Source organism: Haliotis cracherodii, unplaced genomic scaffold (assembly GCF_022045235.1).
Source record: "Haliotis cracherodii isolate W230 unplaced genomic scaffold, xgHalCrac1.p SCAF_9, whole genome shotgun sequence".
NCBI lineage: Eukaryota > Metazoa > Mollusca > Gastropoda > Lepetellida > Haliotidae > Haliotis > Haliotis cracherodii.
The window spans coordinates 27,083,728-27,103,670 of record NW_027266343.1 but is presented as its reverse complement, the minus strand read 5'-3'; the positions used below and the strand labels follow the sequence as shown (position 1 = coordinate 27,103,670).

General features: G+C 42.4%; 1 protein-coding gene across 1 annotated transcript in view; it reads left to right on the top strand.

Annotated features, from left to right (window-relative positions):
* The window catches only part of LOC139452121 (tetraspanin-33-like), a 35,422-nt gene extending 28,029 nt beyond the window's left edge, over positions 1-7,393 (top strand). Inside the window, exon 7 of the mRNA XM_071233446.1 lies at positions 1,074-7,393. Coding sequence (XP_071089547.1) covers positions 1,074-1,151 — 78 coding nt within the window. The 3' untranslated portion in view covers positions 1,152-7,393. The remainder of the gene's footprint in view (positions 1-1,073) is intronic.
* Positions 7,394-19,943: the final 12,550 nt, after the last annotated feature.

The window sequence follows — 19,943 nt, the reverse complement described above, 5'->3', positions numbered from 1 at the left end:
CCAGTGCCACAGGAACATGCTCCACATTGTCAAACCAACACATTCTCTGCCACAGGAACATGCTCCACATTGTCAAACCAACACATTCAGTGTCACAGGTACATCCTCCACATTGTCAAACCAACACATCCAGTGTCACAGGAACATGCTCCACATTGTCAAACCAATACGTTCTCTGCCACAGGAACATGCTCCACATTGTCAAACCAACACATTCTCTGCCACAGGAACATGCTCCACATTGTAAAACCAACACATCCAGTGTCACAGGAACATGTTCCACATCGTCAAACCAACACATCCAGTGCCACAGGAACATGCTCCACATCGCCAAACCAACACATTCAGTGTCACAGGAACATGCTCCACATTGTCAAACCAACACATTCTCTGCCACAGGAACATGCTCCACATTGTCAAACCAACACATCCAGTGTCACAGGAACATGCTCCACATTGTCAAACCAACACATCCAGTGTCACAGAAACATGCTCCACATCGTCAACCCAACACATCCAGTGCCACAGGAACATGCTCCACATTGTAAAACCAACACATCCAGTGTCACAGGAACATGCTCCACATCGTCAAACCAACACATCCAGTGCCACAGGAACATGCTCCACATCGTCAAACCAACACATTCAGTGTCACAGGAACATGCTCCACATTGTCAAACCAACACATTCTCTGCCACAGGAACATGCTCCACATTGTCAAACCAACACATCCAGTGTCACAGGAACATGCTCCACATTGTCAAACCAACACATCCAGTGTCACAGGAACATGCTCCACATTGTCAAACCAACACATTCAGTGTCACAGGAACATGCTCCACATTGTCAAACCAACACATTCAGTGTCACAGGAACATGCTCCACATTGTCAAACCAACACATTGTATTACATTTGTGAGAAGGACTCATCAGTCTTAAAAGTCTTACCTTGTGCTGCGGCCTCTTAACTTGAAACCCAAAGAATGATGTTGATGTGATGTTTAAATTCAAGTCTGATCGTACCACTGAAATCATGATTGCCTTGAGATATATACAATGTTTTTTCATTCCAGTTAATCGCAATCTGCTTGTCTCGGATGTTGGAGGGCCAGATCTTGGACCAGCTAGCAAGATGGCGTCGGCAGAGATAATAGTGTGGGAGGTGTAACACTGCCTTATGTACATACACATATCCAACATTCCACAGTGGCAGCCACCACTGCCTGCCCACTCAGCATACTCACAGCTGCATGGTCAGGGGCAGAACCTCAACAAAACATTTGCAAAAGAACCTCTGGTAATATTTCTGAAAGATACGTCCTTTATTATTTCGGGGGGGAACATTGATAGCTTTCTGACATAAGCTTGATATCATCTCGATTTAATTTTTGTGTACCAATGAAATGTGGACATACATGTTAACCCCAAATTCCTGTTTATTTTTGGATTTTGATCTGCATTGCTGAAGGTAGAGTTTGATAAGCTGTGTGAATGTAGGCAAAACACCATTTCCAAGCTTGTGATACTTACAATGCACCTTGAAATTGTCAAATAATAGAGATATTGATAGTTATAAGTCCTCTTATTATTTTATTGTCAAGCATAATTTTGTATGTTGAAAATGTGTGATATAGGCTCTGAGTCTTTGTATATAATTTTGAAATGGGGGAATGTTTTATTACTTGTATACTAATATCCTTCACTATACATGGATAAATGGAAGGGCATACATGTTGCTATGACGACTGTGTTGTTAGGATATATTCACTACAGTCCTCGTAAATGTTTCAGTCAATACTCCGTAAATTATTGGTGTTCAAGAAGAGTAAATAATTAAACATTCCACTAACTGTTGCTATGATATGAACAGTTCTTGACTGACTTAATATCAGTTTCTCTGACCTAATATTTGTATGTGTATATCTATGTCAAAGGCATAATCCCGAGTTCAGGAATTGTACATACTTGTTCTGTTTACAACACTGCCGCTGGTATTAATGTATTTGTTTAGAAGAATATAAAGGAATCATCACCAAGCACAAACATCAAGAGATGTGAAGAGTTTATACAAAAGCTGTATATGCATACATATATTGGGCTTTACATAAAGGTGTTGTTCAGTGAACGTGACCATGCATATGTAAGGGAGACAACTCTACAAATAGTGAAATATTTATATATTTTTGGCTTAATTCTTATTTCGAGTGAGCTATTAATGTGAAACTTGAAAATCTCACAAATACTTTTGTTTCATAAATACAGAACTTGCATGACTGTGTTTACCTGAGAAAACTGATGACCTATGAACATGATGAAAGGTGGTGGTTTTTTTGTGAATTCTCTCCCCTACGTTTGTATTTTATCACTGGAATTCTTTTTGTAGACTTCCACAAAGCAGGCATCTCGTTGCCCTGTTTTGATGGAAGGAAGATGTCTCCTGTGTGTGCATGTTGTATGGTGATAGATGGTAAAGGCCACATGTGTCCAGGGAGTATTGTGGAGTCCTGGTGTAAACAGGCTACATGTCAGGGAGGAGGCGCTGCTTTAATGTACAATATGTTACACCGGAGAACCTGTTGCAGCTGCACCATCGGCTTCTTCGTACGATGTGTCTCTGCATATGCTTAGGTTTCAATTTGAAATATTCAAAGTTAACATCAGATTAGAGTTCATTGATTTCTCTGTGTTGAAGATGATAGCAGATTGATTTCACAAGTACATGTACAGCTATTGAGCCTTTGATGAAAATATTGGATGCATTGAAAACTGATATATCTTGCTTGTTAGGCTCAAAAGAAACCAAATGAATTTGAAAGTTTAAAGCTAGAATTAACCTGCTTATAATAATGAAGTGTTTTGGGAGAGACTTGAACATTTTGTAGAATGTTGAAACAAATTTATATCCTGTTTGAGAAAACAACTTAAAAAGCAGACTGAAAGCATTGTACTTACAGTGTGCTTGTGTAACATTACAAGGTGCAGGTAACCCTTCTTGCAGACAGAAGACATGGTGTATCCATCATGCCAACATGCTACATTAGTCAGTCCTTGTCACAAGCAGCTGGAAGAGACCTGCAGTATTATTGCAGTGGGTGATGGTATGTTCTTTCATGGAGGGCAGAGTGTATGCAATGTTATTGTCATCTAGGAGTGAAATTACCTTGAATTCTTTGCAATACTCTAGTCACTAGCTTGCTGGCATTAACAAATAACAGCTGTTCAATAGTATTTGGAAATACTCATCAGTTTAGTAGAGATTAGCTCTTTTGCTTGTGACAGCCTTTTGCTGTCATGCCATCTATTGCTTGCCCTTACATTTGTGCCTGTTGATGACACTTCTGTATGTGTCTTTACGGACAGTTTTAGCATGTCCAAGGTGCTTACTCTATCCAACATAAACATAGCAGAGTTTTAGGTGATTTGCTTAACTATGCAAAATTTATCTTTCTGGAGAATAAGATGTCACTTTACCAAGTTTACTCGGAGAATCTCATTTTTATTAGCTCGCCTGGCTGAAAGTCAAGTTAGCTTATGTCATTGCCTGTTTGTCATGTGTCAGAAATAGCTGAAACTTCCCATGCTTGTTCCCACCAATGATCACATTGATTCGTTCAAGGACCTCATTCCAATTATCATTATGGCTACCATCATATCCCTTTTGAAAACATATTTATGGACAGTATTCAACCATTATTAATTTTTCAAAATGGAATGAAATGTTGTATTTGTGTATTTAGTCTCTCTTTATATTATGATTTTTGTGATATTTCTTTTGGATGTTAATTTGACCTTTTCACTTCGATCATACTGAAAGCTGAGGTTTCTTGTGGCCATTTTGCGTAATGGTATCTACTTTGGCAGATGTTTAAGTAAGAAGTTGTTTTGTTTTTCCACAATGTTTATATTTTTTAGATATATTTTTAACTTTGCACTTTTCCATACTCATAATTCCCTTCAAAATACACTTCCTTGCATCTTCTCCCTAGAAACCAGTGAACCAATGAAGCTGGAAGTGTGTATGCTGTTAGACCACCTCTGTGGTGTCTAGTTGTAGGGCATCATACCAGTATATTTTCTGGTTTTCTTTGTGATAGTTTTCAATGTTGATCTTGATTTGATCAGACTGCATGCAAAAACCTATTACAGCCATTGCTCTGCCATTTTTGTACTTAGATATAGTAAAGATTGGTTAATTTAGTTGTAGGATTCAACACATATGGTCTGTTTTTGCAACAGTTTTGATTTTGACCATGCAAGCCATGGTCCAGTCAATACCTTTGAGCTTTGTGTCTCAGTTACAAGACTGAAGTTAGTCGCAAACTCCATATCTCGATGGTTATGCACAGTAACCCTTCAGGCCTACGAGATCGCCAAACAGAATCCGCCAAGAGCGAATTACCATCACGATCTTAGGGTGTTAGCCTTACCAGGGATCAAAACGGCAGTTATTTTATTTGAAAATCAAGGAAGGATATTTCTGGAGGTTCAACACCGGGTTTTGTTTGTCATTATCTTCGCGTTGTGGCTATCGAGGATGGCGAAGGCGTGTGAAGTTTGGCCCTCTGGTTGTAACCCAGCAGGTTGCCAACCGCTGACGCAAATAATGAATACAGAGCCAGCCTACTTCCATCTGCAGTTACTCAGTCGCCGCCAGTGGAAGAATATTAGACAATCTTGTTTGCCTCCCCACTTTGGCTTCGGAAACCTCAAAAGTATGTTTTTCTAAGAGCTTGTGCGACAAGCAGTGATGTGAAGATGACCTTAGGTGTCATCAAGGTCACAGGACAGTGACGGAAGGCCACTGATTGGGACTTTAGAACAACAACTTTAATTCTTCACCCAGGACCCAGGAAGAAAATAATTGAATTTCAAGCTTTTCTTTGCGTCAGTATTTTTTGACATTTTAGACTGTTGACTACAAACCCAGGTGAGCTACATTGCCTTGACACATTCTGGATGCATTTTTATATTTATCTGCATTATTGAAGAGAATTTTAGACATGTGATTTTAAGCTCTGAAAAATGCTGAAAATTATCAAATTTATGTTGCTAGTTTACTTCATATGCATGATATGATTGAAATGACTAATGCAATATTGAAGATGAGAGGGTAAATGTATCAATACATTGGTAGATGCGAGATCATTCTTACTCCACAATGAGGAAACAGCTGTATATTTTTATTGTTTCTTTATCAGAAATATTTATGAAATATTGTTTCCCTCATGTATTGTTCTCAGTGTTTGAAGCCTACAGGACCTGTGTATCACAAGGCAGGTCAGGCATGTAGCCTACAGGACCTGTGTACCACAAAGCAGGTCAGGCATGTAGCCTACAGGACCTGTGTACCACAAAGCAGGTCAGGCATGTAGCCTATAGGACCTGTGTATCACAAGACAGGTCAGGCATGTAGCCTACAGGACCTGTGTACCACAAGGCAGGTCAGGCATGTAGCCTACAGGACCTGTGTATCACAAGGCAGGTCAGGCATGTAGCTTACAGGACCTGTGTATCACAAGACAGGTCAGGCATGTAGCCTACAGGACCTGTGTATCACAAGACAGGTCAGGCATGTAGCCTACAGGACCTGTGTATCACAAGACAGGTCAGGCATGTAGCCTACAGGACCTGTGTATCACAAGACAGGTCAGGCATGTAGCCTACAGGACCTGTGTATCACAAGGCAGGTCAGGCATGTAGCCTACAGGACCTGTGTATCACAAGGCAGGTCAGGCATGTAGCTTACAGGACCTGTGTATCACAAGGCAGGTCAGGCATGTAGCTTACAGGACCTGTGTATCACAAGACAGGTCAGGCATGTAGCCTACAGGACCTGTGTATCACAAGGCAGGTCAGGCATGTAGCTTACAGGACCTGTGTATCACAAGACAGGTCAGGCATGTAGCCTACTCGACTTATTTATAAGACAGGTCAGGCACGTAGCCTACTAGACATGTGTACAAGGCGTGTAGCCTACTGGACCTATGTGCTAGGCAGGTCAGGCATGTAGCCTACTGGACCTATGTACTAGGCAGGTCAGGCATGTAGCCTACTGGACTTGTGTTCCACAAGACATTGCGCACTGATTCATTGACAGGTTGTAACACATTGCAGAGCTCCAAATAGCTTTATATTTGTGTAAAATAGGCAAACAAAATAACCATAACCCAATTAATTTTAACAGTATATCAACCTTTTCATCTTGCATACACTTATGTCTTTTCTTACTGAATGCAGACATGTATAACATGTGAACATCATGCTCATTGTAACACTGTAATGGTATGTGACATGAGATTCACGTGGGGCAGCACTTGCGCTATTCTCTTATAACAAAATATGTTAGTAACCCAAAACACTGGACCCAAGAGAGTAAAAGTATATTGAATTCCCAAGAAAACTATCAATACCTAATATGAATAATGATATGTGAGTAAATACTCAATGGCTCAAAACATTGTCTGCAGTCCTTCACAGGTCCTCCGACGACGTTGCCTCATAACCACCATTGTTTCAACAGCAGCCCCTTCATTGACAACCAGCCCGACATGCCTTGTGTTTCTATGTTCAGTTTACTTGTGCATGGAAGTGTGGGGGTATGGTGTCCTGCATGGATGTATGTGCCACTACGGGAGGATTATCATGGCTCAACTCCTACAGATCAGTATTGGCTGTGTTATGATTGTAAGAAATGAGTAGTAACAGGGAAAGAAAGCACACTCAAGGATATATGATAAATTTCAAATTTTCACCTGTTAGATAGGAGATCCTAGAAATAGATTCAAATGTTTTATTCACATTTTCTTGTGATGGGTTGTGTGGAAAAAAAAAACCTCAATTATTTTCTTTGATTTCTCTATTTTAACATTCCAGTTTGTAGGAGATACAAGCTTTTCTTTGTGATAATACTTGAGTGATTTGTAGTGGAGGAATGCTGGCTCACTTGTACAGACCCATATTGTCTGATCAAAGTGCTGCTAATACTCTCATATTCAGCTCTGCCATTTTACATCTTTGTGACTTGTCATATTAAGTGCAATCTTACATTGGTATATTACCACTGGGCACTTTATCATATACCATGTATACTGTTAGATCTGTCTTTTCTTCTGCCAGAATGGGTCTTTAAGTATTCTACTACAGTGTTCTGAAATAGTTGCATTACCCATGGGGTTTTGCTCCTTAATGTACACCAGTAGGATCCAACCCCTCATGTATTATACTGATTATGCAACAGGAACCAGTGTACATTTTATGACATTATTGATTGTATTGCTCAGATGTGTATATAATTGAATTTTAATGATTATTATATACATTATTTTTCTATTTGACAAATCTGTACCATTCTGTAATAATATAATGTTTGACAATAAACTGTAACCAATATGCAGTATGTGGCTGTGCTTGTGTTTTTATACTGTTGGGACATTCTGAAAGTTATCCCATGCTAATGTAAGCCAGTCCATGATATTTTACCTTAAAGCGTGAATATGATAACCGATCATGCAACACACGTTTGACCTAATATTGTTAGGTAATATTAGCAAGATGTGTGATGTGATGAAGACTTGTATTTAAAGTGATTTCTTGTGCTGAAGACAGAAACTATTCCTGATACGGGTACAAGGGCTGGGACGGGTAACTCGGGAACGGGTCGGGTGGGTACTGAGTAGGACTACCCTTAACAGTGGTTAGTCACATGCTATATTGTTAAATGACAAAAATTAGAACTCTGCGGTTACACTACAAGTCACTAATGTTCGCATTTCTTTCTGACTATACACTCATTCCTTCTGATTTTTCATATGGTTGAATAAAGATATATAACTTAATTAAACTTCAGTGTATGCATGGCCAGATTGTTTAATACATGTTTATAAATACGTTTTGCCAGGGCTATGCTAAAAATGTTCCTAATCGGACATTCTGAGACATATGAGACCTTCAGTGGGTACCCGGGTAGGGTCGGGTAAAAGGGACTTGGTACCCAGGTAGTAAATCTGGACTCATCCCAGCTCTACATGGCACAAAGACCATTCTTGGTGCTCCGGACCTATTGTTGCTATCTCTGTGTGACGTCGTACCCGAACCATCGCCTGGTTATCTTTGTGTGACGACACTTCAGGCGTAGGCATACATACTGTGGCGTGAGCTGCCATAGGAACTGTCAATCAATGCAAAAGGGAAGAAGAACTTCAAGAGTAACGAACCGGAACAAATATGTCAGGGAGAAGGCAGTTATTTCAAATGACATGGTCAGTAACCACCAGATTCAAACATTAACCCTCCAGAGAACCAGAAGACACAGTTAGTCAAATACGAGTAAGAAATGAAACAGGAAATTTATGAAGCCCAGGCGACCAAGCACAATTGCTGTTTCATTTCTTCTCGGCCTTTAGCTTTCGGCATTGAAGGACGGTTTAGACGATGAGTACTGCAGTATCTGCATTTGTCAACGAATATTATTTACATTTTGCAATTGGATGAAAGGTAGGAACATAATTGGTCCGAAACATAGGTTCAAAAAGCAATTTACTTTTAGAGAGATGTTAGATGATTGTGTGAGGAGAGGTACTATATTTAAATATGTCTACACATGGTTGTCCCTGTCAAACCAGAAGTTGGTAGGTAACAACTACCATTTTCTCGCTGGACAGTAAACAAATATGAGCACATGAAGCAGGCCAGTGTTTAGCCCTTTAAATTAATATTTTGACGGTTATACCACGGCGTGTCAGCTTGATGAGGGAGGAAAGCCTGCAGTGATCCAGGTCTCAGACCTTTACCACTTAAGATAAACCCACAGACACTGATATGGTGCGGACAAACAGGAACATGATCGGGCCGAACGTTTCATACGTTTCTGGCGTGCCCAAGGAACGCACGGCGAACTGCGGCGCCTCAGACGATTGGGCCACCCGTGTCCCCTAATATTTTAAAGTAAATCTAACATATATCATGCTCCGAGAGGCTTCCTGACCATAATCGTTATAGTATTTTTATACAACACTCGATGATAAGTTTGATATTTTTTTAACTTTAGTATTGTCGCTACTATTTGGTGTGATAGCGACGAGTCGAAAACTAGGTGCATTTCAGCGGAGAAAATACATTATTAATTCATACCAACGTACTCTGCCTTTAGCAAAGAGTTCTTAAAATTATAGGAAGGACTTCATTGTTTTAATATGCATGTACACCACTGCCTAGACGTTCATTCATATCACGTCATCAGTTGGTAACAACGGTGATTTACCTCACAAGGCTGCATCAGGGAACTAACACGCTTATTCATGTAAATCCAAACCTATTGCTAACAACACCTTGCACAACGTCCGCGGCGGTTACCCCAACCACGGCAGGCGGTAGACGCGCACAGCGTTTTTTCATTGAGATATAGGAGCATGACCAATCCCATCAACAGCAAGCATTCAATCCACACCATTACATTAAGGGTTGTGGGTTCACCTTTGTTACAACTCTTAATGTAGAATTATACTCTTAATGTAAAATTGTTTACATTAAGGGTTGAAGTGATAGATAATATTTTCTTCACATTAAGGGTTATCACTATGAAATAATACTTAGCGAACTTTTATGAAACTTCGCAGATTTAATTGATCGTTGCTTTGTCTAGATGTGCAAATGACTAATCGTTTTTAGATTCCCTCTCTACAACGAGCACCTGGTTGTTATATTCAGGCTTCATAAAAGGGTTTATGACCCCTAAACCTTTAAACCGATTTTGATGAAACTTACCGTTTTACAAAGGTTATTTCTCGATACTCTGCAAGGTAACCTCGTCACTATCCTAATTCCGCAACGACGGAAAGGAGGACTCAGCCCAAGCAGATCAGACCAAGTTGTAGATGGTGGTGGGTTGTTAGAATTGTCCATTAACAGAGTTTTAGGCATAACAATATGGACATTTTATTGCAGTATTACGGATATGACAGTTAAGCATACACCAGAATCATATGCTATTACAAACGACAGGAATTCCAATGCAAAGATGTTTGGTTTTAAAAAAACAACCGTTGGTGCCGAGTCAAATATAGCCTCTTAAAGTTTATATTTTTCGGATATGACGTCTATACCTTTTTTGTGGCAGTTTAGCATATCCTATAGTAAGACCATTGTTGATTGAAAATAGCGAAAAAGAACATTAGGCATACGGCCTGTAGAGTATTTCATGTAGGTTAGGAACCGACCATTCGATCCTCTGTGGGAGCTGACATAAGCTCACCACGGAACTTCGTACCAGGTGAGCTGTAAATGATATCTTTCTAGATATTTTATGAATAAATCGTATTGGATTGTGAATAGATTTCGCATGAAGGATGACAATACGTCACATAAGCCTTTTGGACATCTTGCATGTATTGATAAAAAATAAGCTAACTTGGGGAACTTGGGAAACTAATGAAGGCATGTCGTACAGTGTCCGTAGCTACACACCTACATACATATCTGAAAGAAATCGATGGAGTAGTTTAGAAGTTGTCCAGGCAAATTGAAAGGACGAAGTAACAAAAGGCAATAACTCCGCCCAATGAAAAACAAAACAATTGCAATGTGCCCAAAAACATGTTGAAGTGGCCACGTGTACACAGTTTAATTGAAAAAGACAATTAGTTTGGAAGGAATTGTTCGGAAAGTTATTTTCTGCGGACAGACAAACGGGGTGACACCCTGATTCCATTATACACCCTAACGTCGTTGCGGGGGTATAATGAACCAATAATCTTATGAAATGATAATCGTGTGGGCTTTCAAAAGGAATTCATAAATAGACATTTGAGACCTGTAAATTACAAAATGGCGACTGTGACACCATCTTGGATTTCTGAATGAGGTTATATTAATGTATGTTGTGCTGACCATCCACACATAGTTTCATAAAGAGCAATTATTAGTATGGTCAAATAGTCTTAAATAGGATTAGCTATCTAAATTTCGACCAATCAGAGGACTCCATTCCGTTGGTATTGTAATAAAATGTGCTTTGTGTGCACAAATATATCTAAATATCCCTTTAGCGAAATCCTACAACTAAATTTCGACCAATCAGATGCCTCGGTTATATTGCCATGATGGTAAGAAAACCTATTCTGTTGAGTCCTGAAATACATTGTACCTAAATGTCATATTTGAACGAAATCTCGGAATATCGATTAAGCAGCTCTGCAGATGCCCTTTCCGTTTCCATTGAAGCTAGGTGGTAACGTAAATACAGTCATATTGTATAGTGTTCCTAGATACACCTTTGTACCAAGATTTAACAAAATCGTCAGTTATGACCCACAAAGAAAACCTGTAAATAAGTACCAGGTTGTCGTTGTTGAGAGGTTGTTGGAATATAAGAGGTGCAGTGCACTTACATAAGTTCCATGACTCTACTTTTTGTTGTTTCTGAGAAAACGCGCACAGTTGAAGGAAGAATATATTCTATTAAGAATAATAAGTCTTCACTTTATTCAGTACTTGTAGGCCACGGTCCTTTTTGGACCGCAACATATTGTAACATTTTTGGGGGTTAAACGAGATCCCCGCACATTTGACACATTTCAAAACAGAGAGCGACTGAATAGAGCATCTGCCAGACTCTGTTCTATGTCACTGAACCCCCAATTTCAGCCCTGTATAAAAGTATCGGTGTCATCTTTGTATAAAAACATTTGAAGTAAAACTGAAGCGAGTATGGTTTCAAGGAATGTATTCAAGGAATGAATACCTTTCTTACCTGAATTGCAATATTATTGAAACCGGGACTGCTTCATGGCATGAAGGACAGACGCAGGTGTTGTTCACAGTTACAGCTAAGTTTATTACTGATATAAAAATTAAACCCTGAAACAATTTAAAACATTCATTACACAAAATATAAATATATGCTGACATCAAATATTTCATTACATTTGATGATATATACAAAATGCTGTAACTACTAATTGATAAACTAACATCTCATCAAGACTTAATTAATCCTATATCATAAACACACTTAACCCGCATATATACTTTTTATCATAATGGATAGGTTTCTCGGCAGGATAAAGCAAACGGATAAAACCGATATCCGTTGGGGTCATATGCGGATAGAGATGCAAATATCAAAGGTCAAGTAGGACTACTTTCGCTGTTTATAAACAAACATGGCATCGCCCTCGTCATTCGGCGATCGAGTCAGAATTAACCATCGGGAATCTGGATAAACTACAGGGATAATTGCTATCATCATCAAAAGAACAGTCTAATATACTGAAAATCTGTGTCTAACTGTGACGTAGCTAAGGCATTTTATAAGTTTTGGCAACTTTGGAGATATAAATTTCGAAACAATTTTGCGAGGGCACGAGACATAGCCAAGCGGGATCAGTAGCCATATCTGGGCTTGTAGACCTCTGCGGCTTGAAACCTTCTCCACAAATTAAAATAGTTGGATTTGGCCGAAATATGTTTGAATCGTTAGCTTTGTTTCGTTTAGTCGCTGTGTGTACATCTGACTACACTTCTTAACGTTATGACAGGACAGACCGACTGTCAACAACGTCTGACCGTGGCTGTGACGTCTCATAACACTTGAAATGCATACAGAAATACAACTATTTACTACGATCAAGCAAATATTTACAACATGACAAAAAAAGGCCAAATTATCAACAGCATACACACAATATACCTACAAATTCTAGGAATACGTAAAACAATAAAATATCATCAAAAGACCAACCTTTAGAAGTGAATTCCAAAGTCCATAAATCAAACACAACAATTAGTCCAAATTGTCAATTCCATACCGTCCAATGCTATACGTGTGTTCGACAGTAACATCAAATGTGATATAAACTGCAGTAAAAGCTAAACCCTTTAAACTGGAGACTGTAAGCTAGAAAGTTAAACACAAAGGGGCTGTGAGGGGCGCGCTTGGGCAGGCTATTGTGTGATAGTGCACTAGGTGATTGAGGCTATGGCAAAGTACTCATGCAGTAAGCTGAAACAGAGAATTCGGAGTGCCGAAGTGTGAAGTATATAATGTTTAAAACATACTTGACTGAATATTTAATTCAGTAAAAATCTGAACTAATAAAACTCTCAAAATATATACAACTATCTGATCCTGTCACGTTATTTAAGCATTCGACCTCAGTAATCTATTGCTAAAATACAAGCTGTATCCAGTAATTACTACATACGCATTTCCATCATAATACCATTTTTTCATAAAGTGATAAACCTCCCCCTTATTTTAAAAAACAGCTATTCTTGTTTTCGATAGATTGACTGGCATTTCCCATTACAACAGTCACCATGCAAGATATTCAACATCATTTATACGTTGTTGACAGTATTGCCAAACACAATAAAGTCTTACGCAAATAGAAGTAGAAAAATATAAATAAATGATGTACCTTAACACCAAAGCGACAATTCCGTTCCATTTCAGTAACCAATTCGTTTATAAAAAAAAACGAAAGAAAAAGGCACAAAGCATACACCCTTAACTCACACCCATGAAGCAACAAATATACCAGATACTCTGTTGTTTGAACGAACTCAAGCCTTTACATTACTGTAAATGAATTGTAACATTTTACCCATTTTAGCACCCAAACCATGTATGTGCAATGGTTTCCATAGATGTCGTCAGCTGATTTTTTCTGTTTCTTGGCACTGATGCTTTCAAAAAGTTCGGATCCGGTGATTGGGGATTCTAATATTTCAATTGTCATTTCTTGCACATAACCTTGACATGTCACTATGTGCTCCACCTCACCAAGATTATCCTGAATACCCATTGGTTCAGAATTCAGCGACGAGAAATAGTCCCCCCAGTCATGGATATCAATAGGGTTGGGTCGTTGCGGTCGTCCAGACACACGCTTAGAGAAACGCTTAGAGTCCGCTGCTGCATTTTCAAGGTCACTCCTTTTACGCTGTGCAAACTGTTCCTTTTTGATTCAACACAATTATCTGTATTCATTGCAAACAATGTTATACTTAATAAGGTATGAGTTATCTTTAGTTTCTTCTGAACGCATTTAAATATTGGCACCGTTCATGTTTTTTTACAGAGACATTCATCATCATCGGGAACGTGTCACTCGATGCTAAACCATAATCTATCACACTACACCCTAAATGCTCAATAGGGGGCACGGCTGTTCCAGTCGTCTAAGGCGCTTCGATTCGCTGTGCAGAGTTGCCTCCCTTGTGCTCGCCAGAAACCTATGATTGTGGGTCGAATCCCAGTTCGCCCCGATTATGTTGCTAGGTTTGTCAGCACCATACCCATGCTCGTTTGTTTCATCGAAGTGGTAAATGTCTGAGGCGTGGTAAACGTCTGAGGCCTGCATCACTTTGGGCTTTCCTCCCACATTCAGCTGACACGCCGTGATATAACTGGAATACTGTTAAAAGCAGCGTTAAACCCAACTCACTCACTAAATGCCTAATAAATGTACAGTCACCGATTTGATAGTCATTTCCAAATCTTCCATTCCCAATATGTATGTTCAGAATTGAACACATTTCCAAAAGAGTTTTTTTTCCAAAGTTATTTAGTAATTTATCACATGAATATATTTCCATCTCAATTTGTGTAAACAAATCTACTGACTAATTATTACTTTCAACATGATGAATAGCATCGTTCAAAGTCCAGCTTCCACCCTAGCCGAACTAGGCTTGTATTATGGAGTTACATTTTGGCTGGACAAACGAGTTTATGCATAGTTCAATAAAAATCGCGCAACGGAATCGAAATCCAAATCTTTTCTTTTTTTAAATCGAGGTGCTCACATGATTTGGTGCACTTCGCGATGTAAGACCCGTTTTATCACAATAAGATACTGAATATCGATTATATCGTCTTGATTGTGCGCCGCCATGTTTTTCGAAGCAAATGCAAGTGATACGAGAGGTGGCATCTAATTGGTCCATAGGAGAGGCTTAGAAGGGACATAACTCGACATAGCCATTGATCGCGCTACGATCGAGCCCAGGAATACCAGCCTCGTTCGGCAAGGGTGGAAACTGGACTTTTGAAGTAAGTTAACTCTCTTGCCTCGGGAAGATGGACATTGCAGTTCAACCTGTGTTATCACACTACTCCGGCCTGTTGGGAATATGTAAATACCGGCAAGTATATATGCTAGCCAGAACAGAACATTTCATATATTCCTAGGAGTGTCAAGAAATACGTGTAACCTGGCTGTGCTGGATGACATGGGATGGCTGGACCATCAGGCGAAACTGCACATGGAAACTGTCCGTCTGTGGTGTAGACTCCAGCTCATGCCCGAAGATAGACTTGTATATAAAAGCACAATTGTTCGCTCGCACAGGGGTGTTCCTGGGAGAGAAAGGTGCAACGTGTTTTTACTGATTTTGGATTAATTGACATTTTAACAACTACTTGCATATCATATTCCGGGGTTTTGAACTATTTTATCTTAGTTTATCGGCATTGATAAACGTAACTGGTTGCATGGTATTCAGGTAATGCCTAAACTCAGAACCTATAAACTGTTTAAGTCAGAATTATATACTGAACCCTACACTCAACTCCCACGCCATGAGATCCGTCCGTACTTCCTAGAGATGTGGCTCCCCCGAGTTGGAGACTGAAACGGGCCGATGCAGTAACCCACCAGTCCCAGCAAACCAACGTTTTCGTAATTTCTGTTCAGATGTTGTTGAAAATGAAGCCATTTCCTACTTCAATGTTCTTTTTATAATGATATCCACCGACCTTATTAAGTGATGGTTCTGCCGCTCATTTGAATATATTGCTCAATAATACCCTAGCCTCTTCGATAGGTACAATAAGCTTTAAAATCTTCACCCGCAGAATAACATTCCATCATTTATAAAAAAACAACATTTTTATTCCTGACACGTATTTATTTATTTTATGTATTTTATTTCTTTTACTTGTTCCTTCTCTATGGTGTATATTACGCTATGATATGTGTTTATACTCATATATTTTATACCTTATGTGTATGTCATTTTAATTGTTTTTACCAAGAATTATTCTTGATTGTACTGTCTCTCATAACTCTGTTGTTTTAATGTATCATGCTCCGCTAACTTTTATCTTTTTATGTACAAATGGTTAGACAAAAATAAACCACATTGAATTGTATTGTACCGTGTAAGGGGGAGTAACTTCTAGGCACTAGTGTACAAGGGCTCACACACAGGGAACAACATATTTATAATGTAACCTAGGAAGCATGGATTTCACGCGTTATATGTTTGTGAAATATGTAATAATCATTCGCTTAAAATATCTACCTTGAGTTTAGCATGTTCAAGATAATAAACGAATAAGCCGACGAAGGAACATTAAACTTAGTGTTGATTAAACCCATGGTGTGACACAATCTAATTGTCGAATACGGCAATGCTGTAACATTACACTGACGTGGTGGTCACAAATCAGTTGATGTTAAGCAACGCCGGCCTCGGCGAGTAGTTGGATGGGTGACCGTCTTCGGCAGCTTAGCTCCTGAGAGTTTCACATGAAACCGACACCCTGTGCCACCCAGCCGCATGAAACCCACACAAACAAAACACAACCGACACCCTGCATCAGCCATCCGTTCACAACCAATACCCTGTACCACCCACCCGCACACAACCAACACCCTGTACTCCCTATCCGTTCACAACCAACACCCTGTACCACCCAGCCGCACACAACCAACATCCTGTACCACCCAGCCGCACACAACCAACACCCTGTACCACCCACCCGCACACAACCAACACCCTGTACTCCCTATCCGTTCACAACCAACACCCTGTACCACCCAGCCGCACACAACCAACACCCTGTACCACCCACCCGCACACAACCAACACCCTGTACCACCCACCCGCACACAACCAATACCCTGTACCACCCACCCGCACACAACCAACACCCTGTACTCCCTATCCGTTCACAACCAACACCCTGTACTCCCTATCCGTTCACAACCAACACCCTGTACCACCCAGCCGCACACAACCAACACCCTGTACCACCCACCCGCACACAACCAACACCCTGTACCACCCACCCGCACACAACCAATACCCTGTACCACCCACCCGCACACAACCAACACCCTGTACTCCCTATCCGTTCACAACCAACACCCTGTACCACCCAGCCGCACACAACCAACACCCTGTACCACCCACCCGCACACAACCAACACCCTGTACCACCCACCCGCACACAACCAATACCCTGTACCACCCACCCGCACACAACCAACACCCTGTACCACCCACCCGCACACAACCAACACCCTGTACTCCCTATCCGTTCACAACCAACACCCTGTACCACCCAGCCGCACACAACCAACATCCTGTACCACCCAGCCGCACACAACCAACACCCTGTACCACCCAGCCGCACACAACCAATACCCTGTACCACCCACCCGCACACAACCAACACCCTGTACCACCCAGCCGCAAACAACCAACACCCTGTACCACCCAGCCGCACACAACCAATACCCTGTACCACCCACCCGCACACAACCAACACCCTGTACCACCCAGCCGCAAACAACCAACACCCTGTACCACCCAGCCGCACACAACCAACACCCTGTACCACCCAGCCGCACACAACCAACACCCTGTACCACCCAGCCGCACACAACCAACATCCTGTACCACCCAGCCGCACACAACCAACACCCTGTACCACCCAGCCGCACACAACCAACACTCTGTACCACCCAGCCGCACACAACCAACACCCTGTACCACCCAGCCGCACACAACCAACACCCTGTACCACCCAGCCGCACACAACCAACATCCTGTACCACCCACACGCACACAACCAACACCCTGTACAACCCACCCGCACACAACCAACACCCTGTACCACCCAGCCGCACACAACCAACACCCTGCAGTACCACCCAGCCGCAAACACCCAACACCCTGCTGTACCACCCAGCGGCACACAACCAACACCCTGCGTACCAGACAGCCGCACACAACAAACACCCTGTACTACCACACAGCACCACACATCCAACACCCTGCAGTACCACCCAGCCGCACACAACCAACACCCCGCAGTACCACCCAGCCGCACACAACAAACACTCTGTACTACAACACAACAGCACACAACCAATACCCTGCAGTACCGCCCAGCCACACACAACCAACACCCTGCAGTACCACCCAGCCGCACACAACCGACACACTGCAGTACCACCCAGACGCACACAACCATCACCCTGCAGTACCATCCAGACGCACACAACCAACACCCTGCAGTACCACCCAGCCGCACACAACCAACACTCTGTACCACCCAGCCGCACACAACCAACACCCTGCAGTACCACCCAGCCGTACACAACCAAAACCCTGTACCACCCAGCCTGACACAACCAACACCCTGCAGTACCAACTAGCCGCACACAACCAACATCCTGTACCACCCACCCGCACACAACCAACACCCTGTACTCCCTATCCGTTCACAACCAACACCCTGTACCACCCAGCCGCACACAACCAACATCCTGTACCACCCAGCCGCACACAACCAACACCCTGTACCACCCAGCCGCACACAACCAACACCCTGTACCACCCAGCCGCACACAACCAACACCCTGTACCACCCAGCCGCACACAACCAACACCCTGTACCACCCAGCCGCACACAACCAACACCCTGTACCACCCAGCCGCACACAACCAACATCCTGTACCACCCAGCCGCACACAACCAACACCCTGTACCACCCAGCCGCACACAACCAACACCCTGTACCACCCAGCCGCACACAACCAACACCCTGTACCACCCAGCCGCACACAACCAACACCCTGTACCACCCAGCCGCACACAACCAACATCCTGTACCACCCACACGCACACAACCAACACCCTGTACAACCCACCCGCACACAACCAACACCCTGTACCACCCAGCCGCACACAACCAACACCCTGCAGTACCACCCAGCCGCAAACAACCAACACCCTGCTATACCACCCAGCGGCACACAACCAACACCCTGCGTACCAGACAGCCGCACACAACAAACACCCTGTACTACCACACAGCACCACACATCCAACACCCTGCAGTACCACCCAGCCGCACACAACCAACACCCCGCAGTACCACCCAGCCGCACACAACAAACACTCTGTACTACAACACAACAGCACACAACCAATACCCTGCAGTACCGCCCAGCCGCACACAACCAACACCCTGCAGTACCACCCAGCCGCACACAACCGACACACTGCAGTACCACCCAGACGCACACAACCATCACCCTGCAGTACCATCCAGACGCACACAACCAACACCCTGCAGTACCACCCAGCCGCACACAACCAACACTCTGTACCACCCAGCCGCACACAACCAACACCCTGCAGTACCACCCAGCCGCACACAACCAAAACCCTGTACCACCCAGCCTGACACAACCAACACCCTGCAGTACCAACTAGCCGCACACAACCAACATCCCGTACCACCCAGTCGCACTTAACCGACATCCTGTACCACCAAGCCTAACCAAACCAACACCCTGCAGTACCACCCAGTCGCACATAACTGACATCCTGTACCACCAAGCCTAACCAAACCAACACCCTGCAGTACCACCCAGCCGCATACAACCAGAACCCTGCAGTACCACCCAGCCGCATACAACCAGAACCCTGTACCACCGAGCCGGACACAACCAACATCCCGTACCACCCAGTCGCACATAACCGATATCCTGTACCACCAAGCCTAACCAAACCAACACCCTGCAGTACCACCCAGCCGCATACAACCAGAACCCTGCAGTACCACCCAGCCGCATACAACCAGAACCCTGCAGTACCACCCAGCCGCATACAACCAGAACCCTGCAGTACCACCCAGCCGCAC